Genomic DNA, 15,606 nt, shown 5'->3' on the forward strand with positions numbered 1-15,606 from the left:
TATAACTACACATTGCTTCTATATTTTAATATAGCCACAAAAGACCCTGAAATGTAAGATCAGTGTGTTCTGAAACATTTCAGGCATCTGTTTCTGCTTTAGTTCTGCCCCCAAACACTTTTGTTTTGGTACTTCACAAGTAATTTACTGTATGACTTAAACCTTCTGAGACTGACCACTTATAAAGACCTAGTCTGTTCATGGCTATTAATAAACCAATCAGTTGATTCCCTAGTTCAGTCATTTTATTTTTATTTATTTTGTTTACACTCTTTACTTGTATCTTTACCTGTATATTGCTGTTTCTTTTCAATTTTTTTTTTTTTTTTTTTTCTGGGTTTGATTTGACAGAGGCATTTGAAAATATATCTGAAATGTTAAAAGCAAAAGATACCAAGCAAGTACAGAATTTGTTAGTAGGTCAAGGCCTGACATTTTCTAAGTGTTGTGTAATAATGTGTTTTAGGTAAGGTAGTTAAGGTAGCTCCCAAAATGGCCTTTACAAAGAAAGATCCAAAAATCAGCTGTGCTGCATACCTTGAATAAAGGTCTGATAAAAATGAATTCAAAAGTAAAATAATTTCTTTAGAGGTAAACCGTTATTAATGAGGCAAAAATTACTCTGTGAGCTTTTAACACCAAAGTCCTCTGTCACATATTTGTAAATATAAATGTCATTTTACATATCTATATTCAGACTGTGGTAAAACATCCCTCTAAATTGACATGTGTTTCTTGTACGATCCTATCACAGCTGTACCCAGGACCAGTGCCACACAATGCAGCTCTGTTCCAGAACCTCGCTTCGGCAAACGCATTGGCAACAATTTCGCCGTGGGCGCTTCAGTGATGTTTGAGTGCAACCCAGGCTACACTCTACACGGCTCTACTGCCATTCACTGTGAAACTATCCCTGATGCGCTGGCTCAGTGGAATGACACTTTGCCTACTTGCATCGGTAAGTTCAAACCTCGCCAGCCCTTAGGAGTGACACAATTGATGTGACCTTTTTTCTTTGTGGACAAGTTGTGTAACCAAACATTGTCATTTGAATGGTACATCACAGTGAAACAAAACCAAAGCGGAAGTTCTCATGGAAACCTGTACAGAATTTGGGCCATATTTTAAGAGCGCTAGCGTTAAGCGCAGTGCTATGCCATAGGTCATAAGCACAAAGTCAGTGGGCATTGCCATGAAGTTTTGGTATTTTTGTGCAAGCATGCGCTAAGTATAGGTGCAAGTATAGGTTTGGCAAAATTGCACGTGCAATGTGCAAATGGCCTGGATTAAGTGCAATTTAATTCTGAGGTTTTATCCGGCTATTATTCCACCATCTGCATCGTATTATGTAGTTCATTCCCTCAAGCCCCAGCAATATAAACCAAGACAGCACATTCATAGGAAGCTGGGGTGTAAATAAACTGTATGCAATGAATTTGAAGAATTTAAAATTACGTTCTTTTGTGCATTAAAATGTGTCTTTGATGATTGTCAGGCATATTTCTATGACAGTGACACACTCCATTTATGCGTACATAAAATGTGATTCTCATCCAAATTTGGATGTAGCCTCCGTTAAATGACAGAGTATGTAAGTATTATTAATCATTTTCATCTTCTGACACATAAATCATATTAACAGTGATTTTATCGGCATGTACTTCACTTCTACTGGTCGATTTTGATTTTGAAAAATATAATTTATTGTAACATGATAAAAATAAACCAAAAAATATTTCTTAATTGAAATTACACTTCAAACGAAATAAAAATATAATCAAAATAATGAAGTGCTCAAAAAAATCATAGTCTACCAATTCCAAACATTTTACTCTCTCCAACTTCTTCCACCGGCCCAACTTAAAAATCACTCTACGACAACAGGTGGAAAAATACCTTTAGACTTACAAATTAGACCATAAATACAATTGTAAATTTAAACATAGTAATAGTAATTGAAAAATAAACCATGACTTATAGATAATTTAACAAAAATGTTCATAGAAAACTCTGATTGTCAGGGACATAATTTGATGTTCCACTATATATATATATATATATATATATATATATATATATATATATATATATATATATATATATATATATATATGCACACACACACAGTACTGTGCAAAAGTTTTAGGCACTTGTGAAAAATGTTGCATAGTGAGGATGTCTTCAAAAATAATGACGTAAATAGTTTTCATTTATCACTTAATGTCATACAAAGTCCAGTAAACATAAAAAATCTAAATGAATATTTTGTGTGGCCACGTTTGCCTTTAAAACAGCACCAATTCTCCTAGGTACACCTGGACACTGGTCTTGGTTGTTGGCAGATAGGATGTTCCAAGCTTCTTGGAGAATTCACCACATTTCTTCTATCTACTTAGTCTGTCTCAATTGCTTCTGTCTCTTTATGTAATCTCAGACTGACACGATGTTCAGTGGGGGGCTTTGTGGAGGCCATGACATCTGTTGCAGGGCTCCCTGTTCTTCTATTCTAATCTTTTCTATTAGCAAAAGTAATGTTTGGGAGTATAACATTTATATTTTCTATTGACACACTAAAGCTGTAGATATAAATAACTATCTTAAGACAAATGCTTTTGTGAAACATCTTATGTGCCTTTTTGCACAGTACTGTATACATATATATATATATATATATATATATATATATATATATATATATATATATATATATATATATATATATATACTAATGAATTTGTCAAAAATGCTATGTAAAGAGTTTTCTTCCTTTTAAAAGTTGCTAACCTGTTTTATTTTGTGATCCTAATTATGCACGATTGTATGGTTAGTTGCATTTAATAATTTGCATTTAGTATTGTTGTTTTTTTTTAGCATTGTCAGAACAGACCTGGAACCCATTTTTAGTCCGCGACCCACCAGTTGAGCAGCATTGCTGTAGTGTTCATATGTGCGATGAGCCTATGACAGGCATCTGGTATATCGTGTCAGGCCTTGTTTTATTTCCCTGCTCTTCTCACCGTATTATGGCCAAAAGGTCAGAAATCTGTGATATTTCACGATTACCTGAGCACATGGAGCATTCTATATTTCAGTGATTAAAAATGAATGACACCAATATTGCAGGGAAGTGAATTTGGTTAATAATTTAAGCATTTGACACAGATATATGGAGTCTTGCTCCATATCGTGCCTCCTCTTTTTGTTCTCTCTCTCCCTCTCCCGTTCTGCTTTTTGCCAATGTGAGACATCAGTCAGGATGTCCCTACCTGCTCGTAGCTGTTTAAACAAAGTGATTGGCTTTGACCTCTAGATTATCCCCTTGTCCTTGACAGATAGCATCTTACCTAAGCATAGGATAACAAAGACAGTTCTGCCCTGCCAGAGTTAGATAGCAGCCTGTGCTTTGTTGTTGACAGATCCACTCGTGGCTTCTGGTGCTGCTGTAGACAATAGTTGGCAGGCCTTCAGCAAACAGGAGAAAATTGCTCAACCAGACTTCTCCTTTGGGAAACGGGCGAAATGTTACAAGCTCTTCTCTGACATTTGTATGCTACATTGTTCTTTTAAATAGGGCAAAAATGAAAGAGTGCTGTTTAGTGTGCAGATGAAAGATAGCAGCTAGGAGAACATATCATATCCTAAAAGAATAGTTCACCCAAAAATGGAAATTCTGTCATTGTTTACTCACCCTCACATCATTCCAAACTTGAATTCGTTTCTTTCTTCCTTGGAGCCCAAAAAGAGGAATTATGAAGAGTGTACTGGTCGTTCTTTTTGACTTAACTACAGTGAATGGGGACTGGAACTTTAAAGAGGCAAAAGCATCATGAAAGTATCATTGAAGTGGTCCTTATGACTTGTGCACTGTTTTCATACGATAAAAAAAAATAATAATACGATAGCTTTTTTTAAAAAAACAGATCGAAATTTAAATGTCATGGTTACTTTCGTAACCTCCGTTCCCTGATGGAGGGAACGAGACCTTGTGTCAATGTATTGACACTAGGGGTCACTCTTGGGAGCCCCAAACACCTTTGATCTTTTTTTAAAAGGCCAATGAGAATTGGCGAGTGGAATTTGCATGCCACTCCCCCGGACATACGGGTATAAAAGGAGCTGGTATGCAACCACTCATTCAGGTTTTGTGCTGAAAACCGAGATAAGGTCCCGGCCATTTCAGCAGGTAGTTCAGCATTGTGGCAAGAAGGACACAACATCTCATTCCCTCCATCAGGGAACAGAGGTTACGAAAGTAACCATGACGTTCCCTATCTGTCACTCACTCGACGTTGTGTCGATGTAGTGACACTAGGGGTCCCTATACAAAACGCCACAACTAACTGAACGGTGTTACGTGAAGTGGCGGTGTGTGACAGGCAGACTGCTGTGTGCCTCGTAGCCAGTGCACCTAGCCGTCACATAACCTCCCCCAGTGCTCTTTATGAGGTGCCTCCCAGGATCTTGTCAGCTCATCATGCACTTCCGGGAAGAAAGGAACAGGGGCGGGGCGTGGTCGTGGGCAGCGCCCTGAGCCCAGGAACCAATCGTTGAGCTGAGGGTTCAGGGGGGAGTGGAGGGTCCCACTCTAGCTCGACGCTCGCGGCCGCCCGGGAAAGCATGTCCGTCATTTCCGCATTGGCCTGGGACTGGGCGACCATCCCCGAAGGGGGAAGTCCAGTCAAAGCCTCCACGTCCAAATGGACGAGCCCGCTCTCCGATGCTGCATTCAATAACTCATCCACTTCCCGGGCTCTGAACGAGAGGTCGAACGCGCCCTGAGACGAGCCAGCGATCTCGTCCGAGTGCGCGATCGGGGCAAGCGAGCATGCTGGGGAATGGGAGGCCTGTGGGGGGATACCCAGCGGAGGTGGACCCATTGAGATCCCCAAATCGCCCCCAGTGCTAACCAACGTGGCCTCAAACCAGTAGGTAGAAGGACCGGCGTGGGGAGCCGCTGGGGTGGCTTGCTTTCTTACAAATGCAAGCCGCGACCGCAATGTTGCCATGGTCATGCTCTCGCAATGAGGACATGATCCATCCACGAATGATGTCTCCGCGTGGGCAGTGCCCAGACACATAAGACAGCGATTGTGGCCATCGGAAGCGGAGAGATAATGTCCACAACCAGGAATAACACACAAACGGAAAGGCATCTTTAAAAAGACACGTCTTTAAAAAGACATTCCGTGTGTGCTGCTCTTTTAGAAAGAAAATATACTCTATTAGAATAAACTCTTTTAATATGTTCTGCCGAAATGCCCAGGGGCATTCTCTGCAAACCACAGATGCAGAGGGGGAGAAGCTGCTGAAATGCGCCGTAAAATCCAGCAGAGAGAGGTGAATGAACTCGGCGGATGAATTCAGCTCAATGAATAGAACCGCTCGGCTCCGAAGAGAAAATCTGAATGAGTGGTTGCATACCAGCTCCTTTTATACCCGTATGTCCGGGGGAGTGGCATGCAAATTCCACTCGCCAATTCTCATTAGCCTTTTAAAAAAAGATCAGAGGTGTTTGGGGATCCCAAGAGTGATCCCTAGTGTCGCTACATCGACACAACATCAAGTGAGTGACAGATAGGGAACTAGCTCTCCTTGCCATGTGCGTGAGGGTTCATAAAAAAAAAATTCGATGTCTGATTCGTTAACAAATCAATTTTTCAAGTCAGGTATGAATTGGTTGATCCGGTTCACAAAGTCTACTAACAACTTTTGGAACAACATGAAGGTAAGTAAATGATGACAGAATTTTCATTTTGGAGTGAACTGTTCCTTTAAAATGTATGCTTAGGTTCAAAAGGATCATTGTGCACAATGCTGCTATAAGGCAGAGTAATAATTTGCATATATCATATATCTTTTATAAGAGATGGATATCATATCATCATATATCATTTCCATTGCTCCATGCCAGTGTCTGTACTATATTATAGCACCATTACATTTTTCATTTTAAATAGTTTTTTACCATTTGACCATTTTAAGTGAAAATTAAGTTCCAAGTTGATTACAGGAACTTAGCAACACCTTCTCTGTATCTGTTTGAAGAAACAAGCATATTTAAAGTCGTTAAGGCATCAAGGCGAACTTGTGAGTAATCACAAAGCCAGTTTCACTTTGATTAATCATCATAAGTAGCTTTTTGTTTATACAGAGACTGATAAATTCCAAGCCTTCACTTTTGTGGCTCGCATTTATGCACCACTGAAATGTAATGCTTGCTATAACACATTATCTTGTCTTTGGATTTGTCTTTGCAGTGCCTTGTGGAGGGGTACTGGCGATGCGTAAGGGGACAATTCTGTCCCCAGGTTACCCTGAACCTTATGATAACAACCTCAACTGTGTGTGGAAGGTGTCTGTTCCCGAGGGAGCTGGGATCCAAGTGAGTAGAGAAGTTTGAAGTCCCTCAAATTAAATGTTTCAGAAAAGAAGTGTCAGTGATGTAAAAGTTAAAACTACAATAAAGGGAATTCTTAATGTCTAATCAAATATGCATAAGGCAATGTTTAATTTAGAAATGATGTGGCGTACAAAGCTGGGTGCCTTTCTGTATCTTCACCTTCTCTATTTAGTGTAGTATATAGCATAAGCTGTATTATTTAAATTCTGAGGCTGTATATATGCTGCATGATGAAATGGACCTAAACTCACTGTCATTGCCCTTTTGTTCTACCACCTCTTCCTTTTCTTACTTCTTAATTTTCTTTCCTTTTCAGATCCAAGTTGTGAGTTTCGCAACAGAGCATAACTGGGATTCTCTGGATTTCTATGACGGTGCAGACAACAATGCACCCAGACTTGGCAGCTATTCAGGTAACAGTTGAACTAGAGGAATACCAATTTTACCTAGTTTTGTACAATATTAGACAGTACAGTACATGCTTTTCACACATTCTGAGGCTTAACTTTTATGCCACAGCATGCAGTATAATAAATCTCTTTCCTGTCATTCCAGAGGATCTGACCGTATCATTATTTCTATGAAGGTTGATGTACATATTTGTAAAAAAACGTCTAGTTAATATGGTCTGTGGCTTATTAGAAAACCAGAACTGGGTCTATAGAAAATAATTTTATATAACGTATATAATGTCACTATCACCGTTTAGATACCAGCTGGTTTAGATACCAACTACCAGTTAAAAGTTTCCAAATATTAGAATAATAAGTAGTAAAACCAACAAATATAATACTACTTAAATTTGATCTTAATGGTAGTCAGCTCTGGACACTGTGGGCATTCTCTCAACCAATTTTACTAGTTGTTTTTTAAACAGTTTTGAAGAAGTTCACATGAATGCTGGGCACTTGTTGGCTGCTTTTCCTTCAATATCTAATCCAACTCACCCATTTAATAATAATAATCATTATAATCATAATAAAATTTGCTTGGCTTTTTAGTTTTGCAAATAACTTTATACATAGATTATTTCAACTACACAAATTTGAAGCATTTCAGCATAAGCCTTTAGCTCAAAAGGTGTAAAGATCATGAGAAACATACATTCAGTTAAGTGTGTTTAAAAAAATTTACTGGTAAAGATATAGAATAGATGCCTAAGAGATACCTGGACACTTTAAAGTTGTTGCTGGAGATGCAGTTAGGAAAGGATTTTGGTCTTAACATACTATATTTAATAAACATCAGGCTTGATTAGAAATATAACAATGCACCATAAAGTTATGTTTTCATTTTGGGATGGTAGGATACTTCTTGCTCAATAGAAATGACTTCTGATGAAAACATAAAAAATTCCTTGCCAGTCACCTTGATATCATTAACTGAGTCAACCCTTGAGGAAAGCCAATCATTTTAATATTTGGAGCCAGGAAAGACTTGAGGAGGTGCATCATGCTGTTTTTGGCTAGCTAATTAATTACTACATCTGACAGCGCTTCTAACGTGAACCGCACCTCACCATTCAACATTTCAATTGTTGATAAACAGAGAAGCCAGAAGAAGTACACTGTTGATTATAGACTGTCATTACAGGGCCCTGATGCATCAATGGCTTTCTTGTTGTAGAGGGATCGAGTTCAGTGTTTCTCAATCTTGCCTTTCACTGCACATTTTGGAATCTGATACACACAATTCAAGCCATGGAATGCTCTACTAATGATCTGATGAGATTAATCAGGATTAATCACAGGGTTTAATGTGTTCTGTCATGACTAGTGGCTTTATTTTGCTTTTAGGGGCAGTCTAGGATTTATGGCTCTGTTGTGGCTCAGGAATGGGGATAAATTAAATATTTATTAAATATAAAATATTGTCCTGGCCTGTGCGTGAAAATCCCAGGAGATCAGCAGTTACAGAAATACCCAAACCAGCCTGTCTGGCACCAAAAATCATGCCATGGTCAAAATCACTGAGATTTTTCCCCATTCTGATGGTTGATGTGAAAATTAACTGAAGCTGCTGACCCACATCTGCATGATTTTATTAATTGCACTGCTGCTACATGATTGGCTGATTAGATAATTCCATGAATAAGTAGGTGTACAGGTGTACCTAATAAAGTTGTAGGTGAGTGTATATCAGCCTTATATTGGCCATCGGTCACACCTCTCTCTTATTTAGGGTGCATCAGCCATTGAAAAACCCATATCAGGTAACCACTACTATTGAAGTTGACTTCCAAGATGAACTCTACAGCAGGAAGTGTTTAAAACAGTGAGGGAATAGTTTCACAAGACAAATGTTCACAGGTGCACCAGAGAGTTCACACCATGGGCATTGAAGATGTTTCCCATTAATAGGTTAATGTGCTCTTAGGCCACTCTTGCTGTATGCTTTAACCTTCTTTGCTTGGTAATCCAGTTAAATACTGTTTCTTATTTCAGCCCCAGCCAATGTGATTTAGACTAAGCAAAAGTAAAGACAGCTTTTCCTAATATGTGACATGCAAGCCACTCATTGCATAACACATTCTCCTTTATCAGGAACCACCATTCCTCAGCTCCTGAACAGCACGTCCAACAATCTCTACCTGAACTTTGTGTCAGACATCAGCGTGTCTGCAGCAGGCTTCCATCTGGAATACACAGGTAAACCAAACACAACACAACAGTGGAGTGCAACAACATTATCTTATGTATTCCTTTCGAATGAGTGCTTCCAATAGGAAACCTTGCATTAAAAAGGCATAATGTCCTACTGCTGTCCATTTATAACACCTCCCTTTGTTTTTAATTTTTCTAGAAGCAAATGACAAGTGATGTTAAATATGTAATAGATAGATAGATAGATCAGATGATTGCAACACAATCCAAAAATGTTGAGACAGTCAAGTGTTTACCACTGTGAAACATCACCATTTCTTCTAATAACGCTTATTAAGCATTTAGGCACTGAAGACACAAGTTTATTAAGTTTAAAAAGTGGAATTATCCCCCATTCATCCATTATGCAGGTGTTCAGCTGCACAATTGTACGAGGTCTTCATTGTCGTGTTGTGCGCTTCATAATGTGCCACACATTCTCGTTTGGAGATGGTCAGGACTCTAGGCAGGCCAATCTATCACCCACACTCTCTGGTTATTCGGCCAGTATGTGGTTTGAAATAGTTCTTCTGAAAATTCTGGGACATACCTGAAAAAGACGGTGCTGGATGGCAGTATATGCTGCTCCAAAATTTTTACATATCTGTCTGCATTAATGGTGCCCTCACAGATGTGTGAGTTACCCATGCCATGGGCACTGATACACCCCTGGCCCATACAGACACTGGCTTTTGGACCTGACGCCGATAACAACTTGGATGGTCCTATTCCTCTTTGGCCCGGAGAACACGACGGCTGTGTTTTTCAAAAATTATTTGAAATGTGGACTTATCGGACCAAAAAACCCAGTTCCACTGTTCTACTTTCCATCTAAGATGAGACCGAGCCCAGAGAAGTTAGCAGCGCTTCTGGACAGTGTTGATGTAGGGCTTCTGCTGTGCATAGTAAAGTCTTAACTTGCATTTGTGGATGCAGCGGGGAATGGTGTTGACTAACAAAGGTTTACTAACTAATCTCAATCCCATGTTCATGATATCCATTACAGATGAATTATGTTTTTTAAGAGAGTGATGTCTGAGGGATCAGAGATCACGTACATTCAGCACCAATATGCACCAAGATTTGACCATATTCCTTGAATCTTGAATCATCTTATTTGAAATTACTTTACATTTAAAAAAAAAAATAAAAATCACAAGGTAAAATGTCATATAATGTGTAGTTGTAGTATTTTCAATTTAGCAAAGGGTGAATATAATTTACAAATCACTACGTTTTGTTTTTATTAGTATTTTTCATGCTGTCACAACTTTTTTGGAATTGGGGTTGTGGATGGATAGATGGATGGATGGATGGATCTTCTCTTTATGGCAAATAATCAGAGGGAGAAATGAAAAAAAAAAAAAAAAAGGTGGTCCAAGCCAACAGGCTTAATGTTATACCACAGTTCAGCCAAATTATCTGGCTGCAGGTGCTGAGGGAGAGAGGGAGACACCTGTTCTTCACAAAACATAGCCAGGTGTCCACATTTACATCCATAAAATAATTAGCCAGAAAACAGCCCCTCTAAACAAATGTTTTTAGATATCATACACCAGATCCTCACAGAGTTGTCCTTTTAGGAATTCAACAACTGCCAAATCCTGAAATCTTTTACATATCTGTCAGTGCTATTCCGTGGAAATTTCATTTTTTTATATCTGGTGACTACAGCAGTTATGATCAAATGTGTGTTCACAGCTATTGGTCTAGATACATGTCCAGAGCCACAGACTCCCACCTACGGGATTAAAGTGGGAGATCGATACATGGTGGGAGATGTTGTCATGTTCCAGTGTGAGCAAGGATACTCCTTACAGGTGAGGACAATGGCCCTATTTACACCTGGTATTAAGATGCATCTCGGGCGATTCGATCACATGTGGTCAGGTGAGACACATCTCTGTTCTCTTAAAGTTCTGTCTGGACCACTTGTGAACGGATTTGCTCTGATTTCATGACAACATACATCAGTCAATATGTCAGTGTGTTAATGCATGGCATTAAAGGGTAATAAAGTCAGAGAAGACAAATAAAGTGCAAAAAAGGTGCACTGTTTCTCCCAGATGCATCTGAAATGTAATCTAAGCACAAACGCAACATTTCGAACAGAATTGTTTATTTTAGTGGATTGCATTTATTAAAGGAGCTTCAGATGTTCGTGCTTCTCAGAAGTGTCCGTGCGTGTTGAGGTCACTGAAGAATATCCGTGAAGTTTTCATGCTTGTGCATGTATCTGCTTTTTTAAATTTTTCCTTTTAAAGCTGCTTGTAACCAACAAATTTAAACTCATGTGTTAGCGCAGGTGATTGACAGGTGAGGGGTGGCACTTCGATGTTGCCGGGACACATATAGGACAGATTAGCGTTTACACCTCAAATGTAATGTTGTCACATGTGTTTTTGACCATATTCATATGTGGTTTTTGTCATCCGATCACAAAACATTTTAGACCCTGCTCAGACCTTTTTTTAGCACTGACCACATGTGATCAGATCACCAAAAACTCATCTTAATAACAGGTGTAAACGGCATCAGTGAGTTGTGTTTATTAACACCTGTAGTGCACCTTACATGTTTTATGCATGATATGACCTTTTATGAGTAACATTATAGACATGATAAGTGCATTGCAAATAGTTCTTAACTGGCAAATTGAACACTTCTGGGAGCTTTATGCTACTGTATGTCAGTGATTTTGTAATTTTAATCTTTTTTTGGTTGTTTGTGTGTTTCCTAGGGAAATGCCCATATCACATGCATGCCAGGACCAGTGAGGAGATGGAACTACCCTGTACCTCTTTGCCTTGGTATGGCCTTAATGAAATGTTGAAAAATTGAAAGAAAGAGAGCTTTTACTTAGAAAACAAAACTATGTGGGGCAAATATACTAAACAGTTGCAGAACTTTTGCATGCAGTATTTCAGTGCAAAAACATGTATCTTTTCACCATCCACCCACAATGCAGTTTAACCAGTCGCTAAATGTGCTGCAATAGTGCTGTGCCATGGTGAGTGCTTAAATTAAGGTATTGTCATTCTTTTTTAGCACATGCCTGTTTCTATGAAAATTAGTAATTAGAGATTGCGCCTGATTCACAAAACTCATCTTTGCCTTAATTAGCACTCATGGCAAGCAGGCAGCATATGGAATTTCATTTAAAAAAAAGATATGGTTTGTTTACATTTTCTGTTGATCCTGGAAACACTAATAATGTAGGAAATTTGGTAGTATAAATGTACCCGAGATGGGTTAAAGTGCCCGCGTACCTCCACCATTATATGTAGGAAAACAGTATGTGTGAGCTAGGAATTAATTTAAACTGTCCTTATTCTACATCATTATTATGTAAGGATTTATAATGGAATTAGTCACGTTCGACAACCATTATAAGCAAGATCAATGACAAATAACTAGATTATTTGTCTGAATAAAATTCTCCACCATTAAAATCGTAATACAACGTCTCATTGTATCCGCTCACAATTTCTATTGTAAGGAATTAGCTTTAATAAGGGAATTATGATGAATTCACTTATTGGAGTAATATTATTCTCATGGCTTATTGAAAATAATATCACACATATTTAGGTATAGCTTTGAAGCTAAATCTTTTAAAAACAGGGATGAGATTATTTATCAAAATATACCACAGTCAAATTATTTTTGAATACAGACAAACTTTATTGCTATTCTAAACATAAAACTAATCTAACGCATACAACATGAAACAGGTTGGTGAGTAGTGACAGAATGTGAAATAAATGATCAATACAGAGAAAATGAACTTTATAGAGTCTGTTGACAATGCCTTAAGAACCATTTATCCTTCTTTGAGTCTAAATCGATTTGCAATCGGATTACCCAAAGTATTTAACTAATACACCAGCACTTTGAGCAAAAGTCTTGAGATGTACTTGCGTGTCATTGCGTTTCCTTGCATTGTGTTTCCTTGCTTTGCTTTCCTTGTGTTGCTTGGTTCTTTGGCGTTTGAAGACAGTTTGTTCCGTCGATGTCTTGGACTTGGTTATGATCGCGGATAGTTATTGTCTGGATGGATGATGCTGGTGGGCTTTGAAGCGAGGCCTTCCGCAAGGAGGACTCGCGACTCCTGTTGGGTGTGTGAACCGTAGAGCAGAGAGTGAGAGGCTTCCTCAGGACTTTGTCCCGAGTTTTCCTTGGACTCTACATGGCACGGAAGCTGCGGAGCTGCAGTGAAGATCAAGAGACAGGACCAAGAGACCATTCAAAGAGAGGATTCCAAGAGCATTCCTAAGAGAGAGTTTTTCCTGTTTTGGAAACATTTGAACTGAAATTGGCCGCACCCCAAAGGTGTCCTGAGCCAATCAAAAGTGGCTTTCCAAAGTCACATGGTCAACTGTTCTGTCCCTTTCAAAGTTGATTAACAATCCTTTGTGTGGAGAATCCTTTCATTCCTCCCACTCAAAATAGTGAATGTTTAATCATGAAATTTATATCTTGAAAACAGTGCAAGAGACATGACATTCGTTGTCATCAACATTCTCTACATAAACAAGCAAGCATTTACATACTAAATGTGACATGCTTTCATGAATATTACACGTGTAAGTAACAAAACATGAAAATCCCTGGTTACAAATCATACTGGTTAATTCATTGGTTTTACAACATGGATAATACATTACACGTTATGAGAAACCTGATTGTTGGGGTATATTATCAAGTTAAGCCTTGAATAGTTACCATTCTTAGTAGAATAAGATGAATCGTACAAGATTAAAAATTATAATCATCTATTTGTCAGTTATAAGTGATTACAGGTTATATAAAACATACATGATACAAAAGATTGTAACGATGGCTGCTGGCACAGGCAATGATGAAGACGATGATGATGAAGTGAAGAACCCAAGTGCAATTTATTTACAAAAGTGAAATCCAATAAACCCTAACTATAAACATGAATAAAACATAAACTTGGCTTGGCTTGGCTTGGCTTGGCTTGGCTTGGCTTGGCTTGGCTTGGCTTGGCTTGGCTTAAGCCTGACATAAACTTGACTTAACATGAACACGTTACCAAACACAATACCTGACAAAAAACATGAGGGCTTAAATACTTAGACATGGGAGAACATAAACCAATGAACAAACAGAACTCTAAACAAGATAATCAAACAATAAACCAATGAAAACAAGACACATGAATATGGAGGGAAAACAGTACATCACATGACCAGGAACACATGACATTAAACAGGAACTAAACTTTTCAAAATACAAGACATGAAAAACATGAATCAACAAAACACATGACAAAGATATATCTAAGGCAAACACTGGTGATTAATACAGCTTATTGGCAGCAATTTTGAGACCGTTGTTTATTAAAACCATGAGAGTGGAATCCATGCGGTCTCTGCTGAGCTAAAAGAGAATATCTTTGGAATGTACAGATGGGGAGAGGAGGTGTCCCGAGGGACTGGCCTTGGGACTGTCTTCACGAGTCTCCATTTCCTGATATGGCCGCGGATTTATGCATTAAGGCCACAAGGTGTTACTTGGCCATTTGGTCTTACAGAGGGTTTAAGTTTGTGGAACAAAGAAGGGTCGTCTTATTGGTCAGCTCTGTCATTACAAACCCTAGTTTGAGATTAAGCAGGCATGGGAGAGACGGTCTCCTTCAGCAATTTAGGCGCCATGGATTCGTTTTTATGACTCTCTAATGGTTCGGTGGGGGATCTCTCTGATCTATGGAATGTGGTGGTGTGTTCATTTGATGGCTTCGTTCATGGATAATCCTACATAAATAATAAATGATTTTTAAAAGTTGGAGAAGAGCATTAAATCCAGGCATAGACTATATATAGACATTGTAGAAGAGTGTACTTTTGCCATTTTTAAGAGCTGATTAAGGTATATGGATCACAGTGGTAGAGTGATGCTATTCAGTCCCAGTAACGTGTGCCAGATCATGGTAGTCTTCTGCATCCTCCACAATCGAGCACTCAGAACCAGCAAATTACGTACACTATGGATTTTGTGGGTGTTTGCAGCTTTACATGATTGACATAATTAAATTTATCGAATCAGATGCTAAAAAATATGCAGACAGCGTGTGCAAATTAACCACCCTATCAGTGGGTGCAATTCATTCTTTGTGAATTCCCACTGTAAATTACAGGCTGGATGTGTTTCTTAGTTTAAGATTCCCTTTCATCAGCAACTGAGTAAGAGGCACCACAAAAGTTTGTAAGAATTTAGGCTAAAGTTTGATTCATTTGTCTCAAGCTGCTCCTGTCCCAGCAGCTTTTTTTAAATTCCAATTTTAAAATGCAGAGCATGGCAGAGTTTTCGATCCCGCTATATAGAATATTTTGATGAATTGCCTAGTGTTTATTCATGGGCAACTTTTAAAGACAGACCCAACTAGAACTGCTATGCGCTATGTTTGGCTTAATTTTTCAACTGGTTTAGCCTCAGCCAAGCTGAAAATCCTGGAATACCCAGCTCAATTATTTATCACACAGCTTCTTCTGCACATTCTGCATGTGCTCTCAAAACTGATCTTTTTAACACTTGTTT

General features: G+C 38.6%; 1 protein-coding gene across 2 annotated transcripts in view; it reads left to right on the forward strand.

The window, feature by feature from the left end:
* The window catches only part of csmd3b (CUB and Sushi multiple domains 3b), a 715,228-nt gene that overhangs the window by 586,122 nt on the left and 113,500 nt on the right, over positions 1-15,606 (forward strand). For both annotated transcript variants that reach the window (XM_051664389.1, XM_051664390.1), the window contains exons 34-39: positions 755-958; positions 6,258-6,382; positions 6,717-6,813; positions 8,944-9,048; positions 10,744-10,862; positions 11,783-11,852. In XM_051664389.1, the coding sequence (XP_051520349.1) occupies positions 755-958; positions 6,258-6,382; positions 6,717-6,813; positions 8,944-9,048; positions 10,744-10,862; positions 11,783-11,852 (720 nt within the window). The remainder of the gene's footprint in view (positions 1-754; positions 959-6,257; positions 6,383-6,716; positions 6,814-8,943; positions 9,049-10,743; positions 10,863-11,782; positions 11,853-15,606) is intronic.

Source organism: Myxocyprinus asiaticus, chromosome 30, assembly GCF_019703515.2.
Source record: "Myxocyprinus asiaticus isolate MX2 ecotype Aquarium Trade chromosome 30, UBuf_Myxa_2, whole genome shotgun sequence".
Taxonomy (NCBI): Eukaryota; Metazoa; Chordata; class Actinopteri; order Cypriniformes; family Catostomidae; genus Myxocyprinus; species Myxocyprinus asiaticus.